Genomic DNA, 20,813 nt, shown 5'->3' with positions numbered 1-20,813 from the left:
TAATCAATGTGTAACCATGATCCTAATCCAGGAGAGCGTACAACAGCAGTATGATGTCCACACTAAATCACGTGTAAGCATGACAGATGGGGCAACACTGACAGTGGACCACTTAAGAAAAGCTCCTTAAAGGTGTCCATCGTGCGTCTATTTCATAAACGGCTTAAATTTTAGCTTTGTGTAACAATACATAGGCCAGTAAAACGAGATGTACTTAAGAATTGACGTCAATCTGTTTTTGCGTTTATGGAGGTACAAAATTGTATAAACATAAAACATTGGTGTGCATGCTGTGCCAATCCGCGTATTTATGCAAAGTGTGCACACCGGTTATTGCCATAAACGCAAAATCATACTAACGTAAGTTCGTATAACACGACCAATTTTAATTCTGGAAACTCATTTGTCCAGAAACTGTGGCCAGTCTCTGTCAAAGATATTTACAAAATTGAACATGCTGTTCTCATGAGTACATAAAAAGGAAGAAAAAATATAAAAAATGTTTTTTGAAAACTCAAAATTTAAACTACTACAGTCAAGTCCCGTTAATCCGACATTGTTGGCTGCATATGATTGATTATGTCAGATTAACGAGTACGTCGGATAAACGAAATTAGGTAGTTTCAACGTTCGTGATCGAAAATTGGACAACTACACGATAGATAACGATACGAACACGTAATAAAAATATAAAAGGAAATATGAAATATTCTTATGTTACATTGTTAGCGGAAAGTGTTTTCTAATCATGCAACCTCTAAAGTTTAGCACAAAACTACTGTTACTGACTGTATGACTGGTTCAAAATACTTTTTAAAGCATAGTCTGGAATGGAAGTCGCTAATTTGAAACTAGTGTCGCAATGCTTAAGAAACCTGCTTTCTAAGTGGCTATGTCGACTTCCTGTCAGTAATTTCATTGGTCGGTCAAAGTTCGCGAAAGGTCTTCGGATGTCCTCAGCGGTAGCGAGAACTTGTATCCGATTTTAATGAGATTGGGGTAATCTAGGCATGTAATTAATCCAGTTTTGTTTAAGCAGAGAGGCGACTCGTCTCGCATCAAAACACGGGGCTGCGTACTCGCGGGCAGATGACCAGGTGTCTAGCCGGGAGAGCCACATTTCAGAAATGGCTATTGCCGGTAGAGCCACATTTTCAGCTGGGTGCATTTCACCTATTCTAGCGGGTAATTAATTAATCCGATTACCGATACCTTTAAATGAGTGTCCCACATTTAAATTACTAAGCGTGGTGTTCTTTAGAGATCAAAGGCGGTCTTACTTGACATTGAGTTCATCCTGTTATTCATAACATATTTAAGTGACGTCGTGTTCACTCCACACCAGAACCATGGCAAACGCACAAGTTCAAATAAAGTTCATTGAAAGTGTCAGAGGAGGCGTACATTTGTACTATGATGGCTTTAAGTTTCGGTCTAAGAGCAGTCGTGGTGAAAAAAAGATACTGGTCCTGTATTGTCAAGGAGTGCACTGCAAGGATCACAACTCTGGGTGAGTTGCTCCACGCCATTGAGATCATGGGTCACTCCCACGACCCACAACCATTCGAGTTTGAGGTTGATGCCTTTAAGGCTAGACTGATGGAGAGAGCGAGGACAGAAACGACACCTATACCCACTATCTACGGAGAGGAGATATCCAGACTACGCCAACATCACAACATCGTCTCAGGTGACCTCCTGAAGCAGATACCAGCCCTGAGATTTGGAACCATTTCGAAAACCAAGGCCACCGTACCAACAATCACCTGGAAGGGTGGCACAACAAGATAAAGAAACTTGCCAAGAAGTGCAACCCGACCATCTACGAGGTAGTGAAGCTATTTCAGCGAGAGCAGTCACTCAAAGAGGTTACAGTCCTGAGACTCTCACCAGTGGTCAGAACCTTCGAGAAGAAAGAAGTACAAGGCAATCGATGCACGTATTGCGTCCCTCAAGATCCAGCTCCTGAACCAACACTTGCTTAGATGGAATATGCTGACCACGTGGGCGACCCCCTTTCTTCTGCAGTAATGACATTAAATCCATTATGCTATTCATATTCATCAATGTAAATTTTGATGAATATGTTACTGTTATCCTTGTAGAATAAAAAATGAGAAAACAAGACTTGTTTTGTTATATACGGTAACCTGTTAGAATCACAAAGCATGTTTTGACAGCATAGCCGCGAGAGCCACATTATACAATCACGCAACCATAACCATTGCCGCGAGAGCCACATCAATTTGGGCTATCTATTTTCGAAATGTGGCTTTGCCGGGCTGTAACCGATGACCACGGAGTACGCTGATCAATGTGTCGAATTTACGAGACTTATTAATGAGTGATTTCAGCAATTCGTTGCAAATTAGGTGTGTCGGCGTCGGAGTGCGGGACTGTCGGATTAACGGGTCTAAATAGCACTGATTTCATCGGTTCCCATCATTTGTGTCGGATAAAGCCGATTGTCGGATTAACGAGAATATTTTCCTTTCTTCAAAACTCATGTTTTTCTTTGGCAAATACATAAATGTTTGTCTACAAGCATCGTGACATATGATTCAACTCATTTTAACTTAATTCAACTAATTTGTGGCGTGATTCGTTATAAAATATTTGGCCCATGGGCGAGAATATTTTCCTTTGCTCAAAACTCACGTTTTCTTTGGCAAATACATAAACGTTTGTTTACAAACATCATGACACAAAATTGAACTCATTCTAACTTAAGTTAACTAATTTGTGGGATTATTAAAATATTTCGCACATGTTTTCAGTCCCTTTAAAGCATTAACTAATGGTGTGCAAAGTATATTGTATCATGTGAACTATTCTTTGTATTATATCATTACATTACTATTTAAAAAGGGCCTTTGGTTGGATGTTACCTCTATAGGAGTTTTACAAATATCACCTTTTGAACATATTGTAACGATCTTTAATGCACCCGGCCTCACATCTCAAAACATATTTATAGTTTATCGTACGAATTCACACACAGTTCTCCATTGTTGGTTCCCCTTTGCTTAGGCCATGTTTGGGATATAAAAAAACAGTGTCAGTATGTAAATTGTCTGCTTCGTCTCAGCTGTGTTTAGCTCGTTTCTCTGCTGCCACATGAATATGCATGAATTATATGAATCTCAACTTGTGTGTTTCAACATGATTTGTTACTTATTCGTTGATCATGTGTGGTTATTTATTGATTTCACAACTTAGTTCTGTACTATCAATTTCTGGGTTAACCTTCGCGTTTCAATTGGAAATCAACACGTAAAATTATTCCTAATTTAATAAAGTAGTACATTTCTATAGCGCCAAAGTCCATACACTCAGTGAATGCTTATTGCGTTACATGAGGAAAGCAGCTATATACAATGTCTATACGAGAAGCAATGTATTCACAAAATGATATGATATTAATACAGTACTCTACGGATGTGTGGGTATATCACCTGAATTAAATCAAGACATTCTCTTATTTATCCATGATTTCTTCACAAATTATGTTAGATTTATACTTATTTAATACTCTAATCACTCTCACATAATATAGACGTATCTTGTTCACATCATGTAGTGACTAATATTACGTATAATCCCATCATTCTGACAATGAAAGCCGGACAATGTTGCACTTGATATATGGCCACCAAAGAATATATTGTGTAATTATATACACCTTGACTCTTTTAACTTGATTGTTATATAGGGACGGGTTTTAAAGTAAGAGTCATCTTGTTTACCAATCCCAATTTCAAGTCGAAATATAAATATGTTAAAACCATATACAATGTCTATACTTCCACAACTGTTATCAACATGTAACCGAATAGAATATTGTGAACAAATTTGTCTTTAGCCTTGTCTTGAATGATATTTGAGAGGGTGCTGACTTAGTTCGAGCGGCAGTTGATTCTATAGTTCAGCACCATAATATTGTATTGGAACGATCTGAGCAGCATCTTCCTGTCAGAGAGAAGAGTACTGGGTGGAGAATAAGGTACCAGGACCAGCGGCTCACACCTGTCGTACAGGTCGAATAATGGATTGTGTTATTTGTTAATGAAGTAGCTGGACGAATGTGGTAGATTTACTTGGGCAACTCATGTTAAATATTTACTTGACATTTATGGATTTGGTTATGCGTGGCACGAACAGAATATTGGTGATCTGATGTTCATTGTTTCTTGCAGCTGTTTAGACAGCGTTTGTTGGATTGTAACAAACAGAGTATACAGATGAAAATGTATGAGTCTTGTAAATGAAGGTATTATTCACACGTCAAGATATTATTACATATGGAATATTATGTTACAGCTTTCAGAAATAGAGTGAGTGAGTGAGTATGGTTTTACGCCGCTTTTAGCAATATTCCAGCAATATCACGGCGGGGGACACCAGAAATGGGCTTCACGCATTGTACCTATGTCGGGAATCGAACCCGGGTCTTCGGCGTGACGAGCGAACGCTGTAACCACAAGGCTACCCGACCGCCCCTCAGAAATAGAGACCATAGACGTATGCTGCGCCTGTTGAGATTTAGTGAATTTCCTATACGGTGTAATCTGGGCAGAAGAGAGGATAATGTTTATTCACAACGCTTTTGTCGGCCATGTAACAATGGTTGTATTGAGGACGAAGCCCATCTTGTGTTTGTCTGGCCGTTTCACGCATCATTAAGACAAAAGTATATTCCTGTAAGATTCTATAACAATCCATGTATTAATACTTTTAGCTATCTCTTAAATAGCCAAAATGACTGTATACTCAGAAATGTAGCTAGGTATGTGAAAGAAGCTCTATGATTACGTAGAAAGACCTAATATTGTACCCTTAGTATTGTTTTCAATGCCTCAGTTGTGTGTTAGTATATATAACTGAAATGTACATGGGCCTATGGCCTCCCATACATGAATAAACATATACACTTAATGGATTGGGTGGTCAGAGTCGGTGGCGCGGTTGGTTATGTGTCATCGTTCTCCAAGACGTGGCTCTTTGCTCATAATATCAACCCGTGGATTGTTTACTCGGATATTTATAGGCCGCCGTCATATACTAGAATATTGCTCCTTGTCGAGGTAAATGCCAAATACACAAATAAATACAAACCTTTGGCACATAATTTGATGCGTTATTCACAATATCTTAACACACACACACACACACACACACACACACACACACACACACACTGAGGCAGCGATCTGCAATAAATTTTTATAGAGATTTGGAATCCAGTACAAAAGACGAATTGACACGTCTTCGGGTTTTAAAGTCAAGACAAAAGTTGATAGTACTATTACGTGGTTTTGGCAGATTTCTTCCAGGGTGAGTGAATGAGTTCTACTTTAAAGTCACATCGTCAGTATTTCAGCCATATCGTGACTATAAAAACTTATACATTGAGACATAGAAAACGTTACCAACAAAGGAGAGTAAACTAACTAGACTGATCACAAATTTTGTTTAAAACCATATAACCATAAAACAATATCACTTATCATAACAATACACTATAAAAACGGGCTCAACATCGCCATCATCGGTTAACATACAGGCGTTGCATGTGGGTATTACTTGAAAGACATTAACAGGTTCATATTCTCCTTTAGCCTATGGGTTGACAGCTTCCATCATGATTTAACGTTGTGATCCCAATAGGTTGCTAACGATATTTTCTCACAAGTAAACAGGACAAATACATGATAATGATAAAATTCAGATAACTGTTTTGTTTCAATGACAATTATTTTTCTGGGTCTTATGCTTTAATTCCAAAAGGCACAACGACACTAATACATATAGGAAGTATTCAGACGATATACTGGTGCATGTCTGCTTCCTCAACGATAATTATTGTTTGATCGATGATCACTGATTCTTTCTACATATTATCGTGCCCAGTTCATTTAAAATTCTTTCTTTGAAACTCAAATATACAATTGAATATTCGTGCTTCACTAATCAGGTTAACGATACATGCGATGTGATGTTCTGAATCAATTACTCTATACCGTTTTATTACCCTACCAGTCGGTAGGACATTATATAAAGTACATTATATTCGTGTTCATGTCATACGATGTTTACGACACAAGTGTCGTAAACATCGTATGACATGAACACGAATATAATGTTCTATTTATGCCGATGATGTTCTGTTTATACCGATGAGTGTTTACCTATGAGAACAAAAGTCGCAACAGCAGCGGAACCACAATTTGTCGAATGACGTCAACAATCTTCTGCTATGACGTCGTTTCTAGCGTGACGTCATTCCGACCTCACGTCAAAATAAGATTCGAATGACGTCAATAATGCCGCCCGGATGACGGAAACAATACACTTGTGTCTCGTGACGTGATATGACCCTAGGGCACATATGTAATCCCGATATGTTTGCCCTCGTAGGTAATAAATATTAATAAAGAACAAGTGGATTATGACATACAAATGTATCCATATTATATACACAACAAAGTATGAGCCATACATAAACCAGTGGATAGAGCTGCTCTCCGGTTTGTGGGGCAGGTGTTCTCTTGCATGGCTTGTATGTATGTGTGACGTGGGGTACCTTGGGACATGATGTAATGGGACAGTCATCTAGAGCACGGTAACAACATGGTAACATCTCATATATCTTCTGGTGTAAATGTTGACTATTGATACGATGTCACAGGACACAGTCACCTAGACGATAATAGTAACACCAGGACGGTCATCTGTCTTCTGGTATCAATGTAGACTAATTGATACGATGTCACAGGACACAGTCACCTAGACGATAATAGTTACATAAGGACAGTCATCTGTCTTCTGGTATCAATGTAGACTAATTGATTCGATGTCACAGGACATAGTCACCTAGACGATAATAGTTACACCAGGACAGTCATCTGTCTTCTGGTATCAATGTAGACTAATTGATACGATGTCACAGGACACAGTCACCTAGACGATAATAGTTACACCAGGACAGTCATCTGTCTTCTGGTATCAATGTAGACTAATTGATTCGATGTCACAGGACACAGTCACCTAGACGATAATAGTTACATAAGGACAGTCATCTGTCTTCTGGTATCAATGTAGACTAATTGATACGATGTCACAGGACACAGTCACCTAGACGGTAATAGTTACATCAGGACAGTCATCTGTCTTCTGGTATCAATGTAGACTAATTAATTCGATGTCACAGGACACAGTCACCTAGACGATAATAGTTACATCAGGAGAGGCACCTGTCTTCTGGTATCAATGTAGACTAATTGATTCGATGTCACAGGACACAGTCACCTAGACGATAATAGTTACATCAGGACAGCCATCTGTCTTCTGGTATCAATGTAGACTAATTGATACGATGTCACAGGACACAGTCACCAAGACGATAATAGTTACATAAGGACAGCCATCTGTCTTCTGGTATCAATGTAGACTAATTGATACGATGTCACAGGACACAGTCACCTAGACGATAATAGTTACATAAGGACAGTCATCTGTCTTCTGGTATCAATGTAGACTAATTGATTCGATGTCACAGGACACAGTCACCTAGACGATAATAGTTACATCAGGAGAGGCACCTGTCTTCTGGTATCAATGTAGACTAATTGATTCGATGTCACAGGACACAGTCACCTAGACGATAATAGTTACATCAGGACAGCCATCTGTCTTCTGGTATCAATGTAGACTAATTGATACGATGTCACAGGACACGGTCACCTAGACGGTAATAGTTACATCAGGACAGTCATCTGTCTTCTGGTATCAATGTAGACTAATTGATTCGATGTCACAGGACACAGTCACCTAGACGATAATAGTTACATCAGGACAGCCATCTGTCTTCTGGTATCAATGTAGACTAATTGATTCGATGTCACAGTACACGGTCACCTAGACGATAATAGTTACATCAGGACAGTCATCAGGACAGCCGAATTGATACAATTAGGGATAATCGCAATAAAACATAAATCAGAAATTAAATACACTGTTTGGCCTTTAAGTTATGCATGTGATTTAGTTTTAACGCCACCTTTTGTGTGGTTTGGACAGATTCACCCCTCGGTTAACATGCATACTACATTATATGATATGTCACTTGACCTAAGGGTTTTAGTCTAGAGATGCATCTATTATACATGTATGAAGCCTTGTCAGTGGGTACAACAAAAACAAATCCTGTTATTTCATTTAACATACGTTGTTGTCAATAAAGCCAGGACAATTTGTTTCTCCTTTAATCAGCTTTGCGTGTAATAAAGAAGTGACCTCAATATTTTCGTGTTTATCGAGATATAAACATAAACAAATCCTGTGCATACTGTGTCAATCCGCATATTTAAGCAATCTGTGCACACTACATTGTAGTTTGTAAGTTTATAACTCCATAAACGCAAAAAGGCATATTAAAGTGAATTCTTATAAATAAACACGTCAATATTAATAACTTCATTTAATCTTTAACATACAAACAAACTGTAGACAATACTGCGGAACCAGTGACATCGTTAAACGCAATTATTCACCAAAGTCCCGCCAATTCTCATATCAGCCAATCATGAAACAGTAGTCTGTTAAAAACAATCGGCGAATTGGACCATATCACCAACTGTCCCCATCACAACATCAATTTGGTAAACGTCCATCACCTCTCCGACAACCTCCATGACTTCACGAGATGATAACTACCAGAAGAAGTCCAATTCGCCGCCACAAGCCATGAATGAACAGAGATCACGGAGAGAAACAAAAACATTTGACATCACAAGAGTTCAAAATATAAGCTTTTTAGCCTTATTAGGCCTGAGACACATTATAATACGCATGTATTCTATGTGAAAAATACCTACTCATCTGTCTCATGTATGCAAACTGTTGTTACTGTTTATTCTTCACCTATTAAATATAATTTTGTATCTTGTTGATCCCGGCCTGCTTGACAACAGTACAAGAAATTATACCGAGACGTCCGCTAGTACTGTATAATAATGAAGTTATTCATAAATTGTGTCTACTTTTTCAGTGGGATCTGCATTAACATAATCTTCAGTATCAAACCCTACCATCAAAATAAGTAAGAGTACGAAATTGATTCCTCCTGGAGTGTTCGTTATATCATCATCGTCACCATCACCATCTGAATACTGAACATGATACATCAATTACACGTTGAACACTTTTCGTTATTGAATCGTATTTGTCAAAATGTCTTTAAAAAATGTTTCTCTCTCTAAACGAATGTTCGTTTAAGCTAAAGCCCTTTTCTCTTCTGCCACATTGCTGATATGTTTTAAAAAGAAGAATGTTTGGTTGGTTTGTTGTCTAACGCCGCACTCAGCCATATTCCAGCTATATGGCGGAGGTCTGTAAATAATCGAGTTTGAACCAGACAAGCCAGTGATTGATATCATGAGCATCGCATACGAGTCCGGACTAATGCCGACTTTATAGTGTAGCCCACTGAGATACCCCTATCCCGTTAGTCGCCTCTTACGACAAGCATAGTCGTCTTTTACGGCTAGCATGGGTTGCTGAAGACCTATTCAACCCCGGATCTTCATGGGTGGAAGACATTGCATGAATACCTTATAGTATCAGGTCCGCAAAACAGGGAAGGGATATTCAAGTACATATTTGTGTTTCTGCTGTATTTCAATTGTTTGAATGCATTAGAATTTGTAAATAACTTTAATATCTAAATGATATCTAACTTGAATTTTTGAAGCAAACCTCGGACATTGTTTGTCCCTACTCCATTGTGATGTTATTGTATTTGTATGCATTAGAATTTGTTTGTTAATGAGGTTATTTCAATACTTGCATTTTCAATTGAACGCCAATACCACATTAACACCACATTAACATCAGCATATTTGTTGTTATGCAAAAACATTAAAAAATTAAAATCATTGTTAATAGAGAAAGTTTTAATTATGAATATGTTTGAACCGTACTTTGGTCTATTCATTGTAAAATTTAATTTCAATATAATACTGTTGGAAATGAATAAGGGAACTGGTTTTGGACACAGTAAAATAAATATGCTACCATGGCTTGCCAGCCTTGTCTACCAAATACGCTTTGGAAACAATGCACACAAACACATCTCAACATTTAATTCTGACATGTGTTGAATTTGCATGTGCACTATTTCAAATGAACTGCAAGTAATGCTTATTTCCCTATATCAATCCACGCAGTTGGGATACGATGACATGCATCAACCAAGTCCGCTAGCCTGACCACCCGATCCCATTGGTCGCCTCTTGTCGCAGATTGTACAGATCCATGTTTCCCTCTTGATCTATGAACGTGGGTAAAATCCCGCCAACCCCACCCCACCCCACCCCAACACACACAGTAACACACACCAGAATGTCACGTAGAACAGCCTTGAAAAAACTAATTTCGATGTGTTTCCTAGAAGAAGAATATCTAAGATGTATAATTCTGCAGTCCAGTGATTGACATCATGAGCATCGATCTACGCAATTGGGATGCGATCCCGTTAGTAGCCTCTTACGACAGGCATGGGTTGCTGAAGACCAATTCTATACCCAGATCTTCACGGAGGATTTGGTATCAATCTTCGTATCTCCATCGCGAAACTCTTCAGTCGGATGGCCAATTGCAAAAATACTGCATTTCAGCACGACGTCAATCCCCACACATTAACCGATGCATCATCATTATATACGCTCAATGCCCCTTCTGTTTGTGCCAGGGCATCTTCTAGCTGTTTTGTCTGTCCTCGCTTGCCTGACAGACGACCTCTCAGAGTTTGGTACAGATTGATATTCACTTCTTTAAACCTCATCGAAACCGAGAGACCTCGTTGGTGTTCCATTACAAGGAAACAAGCCCAGGAGACTAGTGTTCCACCAGACACTGCTCGGGGCTGTACCTTCATGGAGTGTGTGGGGCGGAGTGAGTGAGTGTTGGGTGCTGCTCGAGGATGCCAGTGTTCCACCAGACACTGCTCGGGGCTGTACCTTCATGGAGTGTGTGGGGCGGAGTGAGTGAGTGTTGGGTGCTGCTCGAGGATGCCAGTGTTCCACCAGACACTGCTCGGTGCTGTACCTTCATGGAGTGTGTGGGGCGGAGTGAGTGAGTGTTGGGTGCTGCTCGAGGATGCCAGTGTTTCACTAGACACTGCTCGGTGCTGTACCTTCATGGAGTGTATGGGGCGGAGTGAGTGAGTGTTGGGTGCTGCTCGAAGATGCCAGTGTTTCACTAGACACTGCTCGGGGCTGTACCTTCATGGAGTGTGAGGGACTGAGTGAGTGAGTGACGGGTGCTGCTCGTGGTATTTACGAAGGCAACGGAAACAGCCGAGGTGATCCAATAGCGTGAACCATTCGATACTCTGGTTATCTGAGCTTACTGCGCTACCCACATGATACCAAATAAAATTCATTTCATTTCATTTCAAATATAACCATGTAAACCTAAAACATAACCAGTCTCGCATAAACGCCCAAACAGATTCCACTGGGCACAAGAGACAAAACAAAATGGCGGTGAAACTGAAAACTGGTGTGTTGACACTAGGTCTTCAATGTCTTATGTATTAAAGACTTATTTGTGTGCCTAAATGCAATAACCTATGGTTAAAATTACCATGGACCGCCTCAATAGCCCAGTAGATAGAACGTCTGCCTGGAATGCGGGAGGTCGGTGGATCGATCTGCTGGCCGCGTCACACCAAATGACGTTAAAAGATAGTACTTGTTGTAACCCTGCCTTGCGCTCGGCATTAAGAGGACAAACAAAGACTTGCCGAGTGTCCATTGGAATCAAGATAGTGTATGGTATCACCGTTAGCCGTGTCAACAAAGATCCCACGCTTTAAGTTTGTACAACACGACGGCCAAATTTGAGAGTATCTGTTATGGTTCGATAAAGGATCTATAGAGAGATACAAGTGAAGGAGAAGTAAAGGTGTATACCTCAAAACCACTCTCACAGTTAATATGGACGACTCAACAATTTAACTACAGTCAACAAGAATGTATTAATACTACACTAAGAATAATTCGTTACACACAACACTGGCTGACATTATAACAACTAGCAATAATGTCGGCAAAGCAACATGACATTGTTAGTACAGAAAGTCAGAGTCACCAGGGGTAGGATTCTCCCAGTTTGCATCAGACATCGTTGTTGCACAGTGGAACATGGTTGAAGGCGCATCGTCATGACGTCAGTTTTCTCAGCCCCGACATGTGTACAATGTTACACACCGAGTCCTCATTATAGAGAAAACCGGAGGAGACAAGGAATTAGTCACAAACACCACTGAACTTCTACAACAACCCCAGGTGGTTTAAAATGCTTTGCCGATAACTACTTTCACTAAACATACAAAAGCTACTCGCTTGCATCAATAGGATCACAAGCTGTACACTCAATTACATAACAAACAATTCACTCAACTGAAAGCACCTTACTTCAAGTCAAGTCTGATTGCACCTATTATACTGATCAACCTATAAAAGAATACACCACATATTCAAACATACATCAGCACATATAACAATAGCATGTAAACATGGGCCACAGCTGCAGCTAGATCGTAATTTGAAATGTGATAGTCACGTGAACTACGGATACTAGAGAATCCACTTCAAGTGAAACGATTATATTTACGAAACGAATAAACACAATTGTAATATCTGTAATTGAAACGCAGTAGTTTTAAACTAGCTAGTGAAAAATATTATGACAGGCCAACAGATGTCCGCTTTGTTATGTGATTAGTTGCAGGTAAGCGCAATCACGTGCTCTTATGTAACATGCGACAGTCTGAATAAACAGCCGATCAAGTGGCAGGCTCGTCTCCCTACTCCCGCGTTTGTCGTTCCTCCCTGAGAACCCAACATTTTGGCGACGAGGATGGGATCCCAGGTAGCTATGAAGTATATGTAAAGGAATTGTGGTACGTTTATCTGGCTGTTTGACGGAACATTGACGAGGTGTGTTCGTTGCCGCCTTTGTGACCGATACAGACAGTTCAATTCCACTACAGACCGTCCGAGAACCGACCGACCAAGAGTTACCACCCCTGCATAGGATCGCTACATTCGACTGTTCCACCTACGTCATTGCAATGCCACAGCTTCGGGGACTGCAGGACGCATCCCTGGTTTGGGGAGGATATCTGACCAGACTCTAAGGAACCATCTTTGCGAGGCTAGACTCAGACCCAGAAGAGCTTATCGTCCCTGTTTTGCAACAGATACATCGACAGCGACGATTGCGTTGGTGCCATACCTTACAGCTTGGAATTTAAGAAACTGGAGACCAGTGTGGTTTAGCGATGAATCCCGATTTCTTCTTCACCGGCGAAATGGAAGACGTGTTTATCGTCGTCAAAATAAGCGTTTTGCCCCACATTGTGTACGCGAATTCGACAATTTCGGTGGCGGTAGTGTCATGGTGTGGGGGGCCATATCCTGCACCACGAGATCTGACTTGGTTGTGGTTCGAGGAAATTTCGACAGCAAATCGCTACATGAATCAAATTCTTCATCCCGACCATCTTCCAATTATTGACCGCCAGAGGGAGCTCTTTCAACAGGACAACGCTCCAGCGCAGACAGTTCGTGTCACGGTAGACTACCGTCATAATGCCAACATCAACGACTTGCCCTGGCCGTCGAGATCTCCAGATCTCAACCCAATCGAACACCTCTGGGATAAACTCGATCGACGTGTACGTCAACGTCAGAACACGCCGCAGACACTCCAACAATTGGTCAACGCGTTACAAGAAGAAAGGCGCAGTATTCCGCAGGACAGAATTCGTACATTTATCCAGTCAGTGCCGAGGAGATGCAGAGCCGTGATTGCTGTCGGGGGCGGTCACACGAGATACTGAGTTCAGCGCAACCTTGTGGCCTAATGTGACATGACGATGAACAGTTTTCAATGCCTTTGTACGACAACATGGGACTATCGGGTTCCAAAATTTGATATTTGTATCTATATTGAATTAAATATATCGACTTCATTAGGTACGATAAATTTACTAACAATATACCTGTGCGTTTCTTTTTTTGAAGAGTGTAGATGTACATACACATATGGACTCACTGCCGAATGAGTAAGGTTAGCTGAGCACAATGAGATAGAGATATGTCACATTTTCATTAGTACACAACAATATTGTACTCAAGAACTCGTTTTATCTGATGTACCGTTCTGTCAAGTACTGTCCAATTGAAATCTATGAGAAGCACGATGGTATGCATTGAAGAGTGTTTGACTTAAGGAGGCCATCTTTTGTAAGAAATTCCTATAGTAGTATACCTATACTACTCCTATACATCGCGAGTAATAAAATCTATGCTTCCGTTATTCATACAATAATCATCCATTTCACATTCACTGAAACTAACATGGTATGAAGAGCATTTATCATTATTATGATACCCATGCAACCATCTGTCACGTGGGGGAAGCCTAGTTATTAAAACGTTCGCTCGTCACGCCTAAGACCCGGGTTCGATTCCCCATATGGATACGCTGTGTAAAGCCCATTGCTATGCGGTCTCGTAGCACCTGCGTTCAATTAGGAGAATTTAATTGACCTAGGTCAACAGAGGTTACGTTTCTGGCAACCAGGGTTGACAAGATTGAGTCTGAGTTACCCAGTGTTAATCAAGCATAACTCAGAGAAGTATCGACATATAACTATAAAATGCAACCTCGACTATAATACAAATGTCTGCCAGGACGCGGAGAAACACAACAGCCATGTGTATTGCTACAAATACAACTATGAGAGGTAGCATTTGTCAAGTGTATCATTGCTTGACAAAGCTGCCATTGTACCTTTTTTTCTATTTAATGCATGTAAACTCCAAGAAAGTTAAAACAAACGCGAACACCAAACAGATGTAAGTTAATCATCAAAGTTGCATTATTGATTCTAAAGTAATTATATCAACAATCGACAGTTAAAATGTCCCTGCCCCGCATATCAGAATACAGGTAAACTAGAAACACCTTGTTAATTAAATTGATTATTCATCAAAATGTTTTTATTCATGATTGAATCATTAAATATAACTAGTTAGCTTTAACGATGACGTCACTTGGTTTGTTTGTCTGACGCCGCACTCAGCAATATTTCAGCTATATGACAGTGGTCTGTAAATCATCGAGTCTGGGCCAGACAATCCAGTGACTGACATCATGAGCATCGATCTCACGCAACTGGGATATGATGACATACATCAACCAAGTCAGCGAGCCTCACCACCCGATCCTGTTAGTCGCCTCTTACGACAAGCTGACTTCAACGAAGTACGACGCAAATCGCTCAACCAAGGCTAACTTGGTTTTTCATTTTTACCTTAGTCAACATAGGACACCAAGGTCGTCCAGGGTTTTGAAATAACACGCAATCAGTGAATCGAGGTTAGTTTTAGTCAGACAATGAACTGGCGTCGTACATGACTCCCGGAAGTCAAATGAGCGCCGACTCCGTGCATGTACTTTGTGCGAACCTTACCATTGCTTGACATTGAAGCAGTGTGTAGAGTAAAGAAAACTGGTCCGTTAAAGTGAAGTTTTTGGTCAGCCCGGCCAAGTCGGACCGAATACAGACCTAACACTTCTGACAGAGACTATGTTGAGTATGTAGAGGGAAAAGGGCTTCACTGCAACGGACCAGTTTCCTTTAAATGCGATGTACTGTGACATTATAAAGTGGTATATAGATGGACATAATATTATTCTATATATGTAAAGACATTTGATGATACACATGGGAGGTTTACGTTGATTTTGACAACTCGTGCCAACTCGGACCGAACACGCGTGAGACTGTTGAGTCTATGGGGAGAAGAGCTTCACTCTAACCAACGTGTCTGCTTTAAGTACATGGACAGTGAGACTGTTGTGTCTATGGGTAGAAGAGCTTCACTCTAACCAACGTGTCTGCTTTAAATACATGGACAGTGAGACTGTTGAATCTATGGGGAGAAGAGCTTCACTCTAACCAACGTGTCTGCTTTAAATACATGGACAGTGAGACTGTTGTGTCTATGGGGAGAAGAGCTTCACTCTAACCAACGTGTCTGCTTTAAATACATGGACAGTGAGACTGTTGTGTCTATGGGGAGAAGAGCTTCACTCTAACCAACGTGTCTGCTTTAAATACATGGACAGTGAGACTGTTGAGTCTATGGGGAGAAGAGCTTCACTCTAACCAACGTGTCTGCTTTAAATACATGGACAGTGAGACTGTTGAGTCTATGGGGAGAAGAGCTTCACTCTAACCAACGTGTCTGCTTTAAGTACACGGACAGTGAGACTGTTGAATCTATGGGGAGAAGAGCTTCACTCTAACCAACGTGTCTGCTTTAAATACATGGACAGTGAGACTGTTGAGTCTATGGGGAGAAGAGCTTCACTCTAACCAACGTGTCTGCTTTAAGTACACGGACAGTGAGACTGTTGAATCTATGGGGAGAAGAGCTTCACTCTAACCAACGTGTCTGTTTAAGTACATGGACAGGGACATAACAAAGTGGTATAACTTAGATATAGTACTATTCTATAGATGTAAATGCTATGCCGACAGATGGAAATTTGTATCACGATAGTTGGAAGTATTTGATACTTTTCAAATCCTATTTCGTTTAACGATTCCAGCTTAACATGTAATAACCTAACCAAGCCACGCTCACAGACAGCTCGACTTCATGATTTTCAAACGATTTGATCGCAACAACTTAATTGTGCTGCCCGTTTTTGGTTTGTGATTGTTCATTGATGTTATGTGTGTATGTTGCATCAATAATATGTAGGTATGGTCGCCGATAATGAAGTAATTAGCCAAAAATAACATTGGGCCGTCCCGGCCCTACTTTTAGGCACTCCCGTTATAAATAGCGAATGTACAGAAAAGCGCCCGTGTGCTTTCAGACATGATGGAGAGACGTCTCTTTGGGCATCACTCATTTCTCCGTTAATTGCCATGATATAAACTGAGAAGGTGTTCAAAGCAAATTTCAAAGTGTACAATACTCATTCACTCGCACACGTACGGTAATGACGTCATGGGTTATGGCTCTAATACTACAGTATTGTTTGCGTTCTGGCTACGCGGTCCCCAATTCATTTACCTCCTCCTTTTGGCCAGCGTTTTCACCACCCTTCATAACTAAATATAAGCCACAAAGTTCGCCCAACGTTAAATCAGTGACAGAGTGACATGGGGTTCACGCCCCTTGGGACAGCACTGATATATCAAGGGGTGGCAGCTACCGTGGGGTATACAGAAAGAAATGAGGCAAGTCACATCGGTGAAACTTGGATCCTGTTACGCCTATGGGACGTAACTCTACATAGTGAATTGAACTGTACTAAGGTTCAAATATGTATTTGAATATTGAATCTTATACATCGGCTTATTAAGTTATGCATTGATATTAATTAAGATGTCTAATATATTTTGATTTTCATCGTATATGTATTACTGTTTAACACCAAAATTAGGATCAGGGAGTTACAATGGCCGTTAAATGATGATTTATTTGTAATTTGTTTGTTGTTTAACGCCGCACTCAGCAATATTCCAGCTATATGACGGCGGTCTGTAAATAATCGAGTCTGGACCAGACAATCCAGTGATTAATATCATGAGCATCGATCCATGCAATTGGGATCGATGACATGCATCAACCAAGTCAGCGAGCCTGACCACCCGATCCCGTTAGTCGCCTTTTACGACCATCATAGTCACCTTTTACGGCAAGCATGGGTTGCTGAAGATCTATTCTACCGTTAAATGTTGAGTGCAGGGTACGCCTTGTCATGTCCTGTTATATACCAGTACCAAAAGTAACCAGTGCCGATTGTGATAGTATGACGTCAAATCCTACAACAACGACTTATGCTACCCACTGCCGGCACCATCCTTGAGCAATAACATCAACCCCCGTGTCCAAGATTCCCTTTACATTTGGTCCTGGTCGTGAAATAAAAGCGACAAAACCCTTTCAATAATTAAGAGAAACATCTCTGGTACATCGTACGTTGCCGACCGACAGGCATACACACATAAATCACTATTACTGGCAGTGATGACCCCAGATGTTCGCGAAAAGAGATGCCTGTATTTTCATCAACCTTAAATATATGGTATCTTCATTGCATATGAAAGTAACGAAATATCCTAATCGCCTTTTATATACATACGCGACACTTGTTAAATCATATATTATTATGATACTGTTTATTTATTTGGGTAGTAAATTGTGTTTAATTGAAATTACAATTGAATACGTTTTCTTGCTATTATTAACATAATCTTCCAACATATGGCGGTATGAATGATAAGCGTCAGTGACACAGACGATATAAAAACATTTCTCAAAATCCGTGATGACGTCTATGTTCAGATTAATTCTGTGCTCTAAGTGCCGTTTCTATCTTGTAGTTCTTCACTGTTTTTACAAGCAATCAAAGAAATATCAAAGCAGCATGTGTTAACTTTTTTAAGGACACTTTTGATCAGTGCAGCTGCACGGGATTTAGGACAATGGCAGGTGCTCGTGACTTCAAGGTTTGTTTACGTAAGCTGATCAGTTGGGTATACCATTACACGTCGCATCCCCTGAATGACAAGGACAGTGTGGAGACATACGGGCGCCGGTATTAGAATCTGTACACCGCGAACCACAGCTTCACCGCACCAACAGGGAAATTATGCGTATCACTTGATTTGGAGGCCAGCCGCTTTGTGATTGGATGTTCAGTAATACTAGAATTTGGGAGCAGCTAAGACGTCCTCTAAAACATTGATTTTAAGCTGAAAAATGACGTCACATTGTCGACGCTTTCTTAACGCTCACCAACTAATCAACTTTAATGTATTTTCAACGAAATTTCGCCCAATGGCCATATCCGACAAATCAACGTTTTCTTAGTTGAATTTGGTTAATCTGGGCGATTCCATTGACACAAAATGCCTGGAGTAACGGTGTTCAATCGCAATAAAAAAAATCGAATATTATGACTTTTCTAAAATAGATCGCTTTCCCGGTTCCGTGTATGTTAACGTACAGTACCATTTCCACTTTTTGATTGTTATTATTTTGCATTAAACAACATTCATTGCAATAAAGACAATTTGTCAATGACCAATCTGAAAACGAATAACACTATCAGGTCTCATGCACAACTCAACACAACACAACACAACTCATATATAGTACTAAAAGGAAGTTATAGAACACCGGATTATTTCATACTACTATAGTAGTTAATTTTTCACGATAGATTAACCATAGCAACACGAATCGGTTGTCCTTTAACGTCTTTTGATAAATATATGTCGTCAAATAACATGTGAAGCACGATCAATGTCATGCACTTTCACGTGTCTGTGAACGACACCAAACTTTGCTGAAACTATCTACAAAATACACTTACCTCTCTTTCTATACTCCTCGAAGTCCATGGCGATCCTAGGAAATCCTAATAGATTGTCGAATAAAACTTGTTAACCTCCTCAGATTTCTCAGTTAAACTTTTCAATTAGAAAAAAGCTATAATCTTGGTATGGCGCTGTTTTACAAACTCAAGACAATCTACACCGCGATGGGAGATGGACCAGGACGATGATGCGTTGTATTTACGTTGTTCTAAGTTTCCAAGTTCCCGGAGCACTTCGTCTACAAGGAAGCGTGGTCTTATACAGCCAGGAGATGGAGAGGCTAACACCGCTAGCGAGAACTAATCGATAAATACTGCAGATGAGCTTCGCTGTCCGTGATCTATATAGTTCTCTTTCTACACACACACATATATGGATTGATATTGTCAGGTATTCGCCAGTACTAACGCCTGGCAGTGGATTTACAAACGGCAGGAATTGTTACAAAACTCGGACAGTTTTATACCTTCAGAGCCTAGCGTCAGCTATTTCGAGCATTTTCATTGGTCAGTAGTCATGGGGGTGGCCGTATAAATAAGTAACAGTCAATTTAGCCCAACTCATTGGCTGTGGCCTCTCGGTTCACCACTCCCGGAAATGTTCACGTTTATTTATAAAAAAGGTTCTTTAACGTCTTTTTTTTAATTGGAGGGGATCGATAGAGATGGATGTGCGTTGTGTTGCATACAATTCGGAGAGCAATGTCTATGAATACAAGACAGTGAGTGATTTGGTATATATGCCCTGTTAAATGTAATCTCCCGCAAAGCATGGGTTGTTGGTAACCTACTCCACCACGAATCCCAATGGGACGACACTAAAGTGGAGATATTCTACTACATTATTAAATACAGAGCATTTTATGTTATAGACATCTTACAGCACAGTTGCCAATCTCGTCGCCCCAAGCAATCAACTATGTTGGTTGGTTGGTTGGTTTGTTGTTTAACGCTGCTCTCAGCAAAATTCCAGCTATATGACGGCGGTCTGTAAATAATCGAGTCTGGACCAGACAATCCAGTGATTAATATCATGAGCATCGATCCACGCAATTGGGATCGATTACATGCATCAACCAAGTCAGCGAGCCTGACCACCCGATCCCGTCAGTCGCCTTTTTACGACAAGTATGGGTTGCTGAAGACCTATTCTACCCCGGATCTTCACGGGTCAATTAACTATGTAAAACGCTGGGGTAATCTAGTGGTTAATAATGTTCCCTTGTCACTACAAAGGCATGTGGTCAGAGAAAACGTTTAAGGTTACATGGAAGTCACATGGATGTTACATGAAAGTTGCAGGAAGATTGCAATAGTTGAAGTTGTAATGTTGT

At 40.3% G+C, this 20,813-nt stretch overlaps 1 protein-coding gene across 2 annotated transcripts in view; it reads right to left on the bottom strand.

The window, feature by feature from the left end:
• Positions 1 to 20,426, bottom strand: part of LOC124131219 (histidine decarboxylase-like) — a 101,848-nt gene extending 81,422 nt beyond the window's left edge. The window contains exon 1 of one of the 2 annotated variants that reach the window (XM_046494328.2): positions 19,477 to 20,426. In XM_046494328.2, the coding sequence (XP_046350284.1) occupies positions 19,477 to 19,504 (28 nt within the window). In that variant the 5' untranslated portion in view covers positions 19,505 to 20,426. The remainder of the gene's footprint in view (positions 1 to 19,476) is intronic. The other variant, XM_046494329.2, reaches the window with a different exon arrangement.
• Positions 20,427 to 20,813: the final 387 nt, after the last annotated feature.

This window comes from Haliotis rufescens, unplaced genomic scaffold, assembly GCF_023055435.1.
Source record: "Haliotis rufescens isolate VD_foot unplaced genomic scaffold, xgHalRufe1.0.p SCAF_14, whole genome shotgun sequence".
Lineage (NCBI taxonomy): Eukaryota > Metazoa > Mollusca > Gastropoda > Lepetellida > Haliotidae > Haliotis > Haliotis rufescens.
This window is presented reverse-complemented; position numbering and strand designations above follow the sequence as displayed.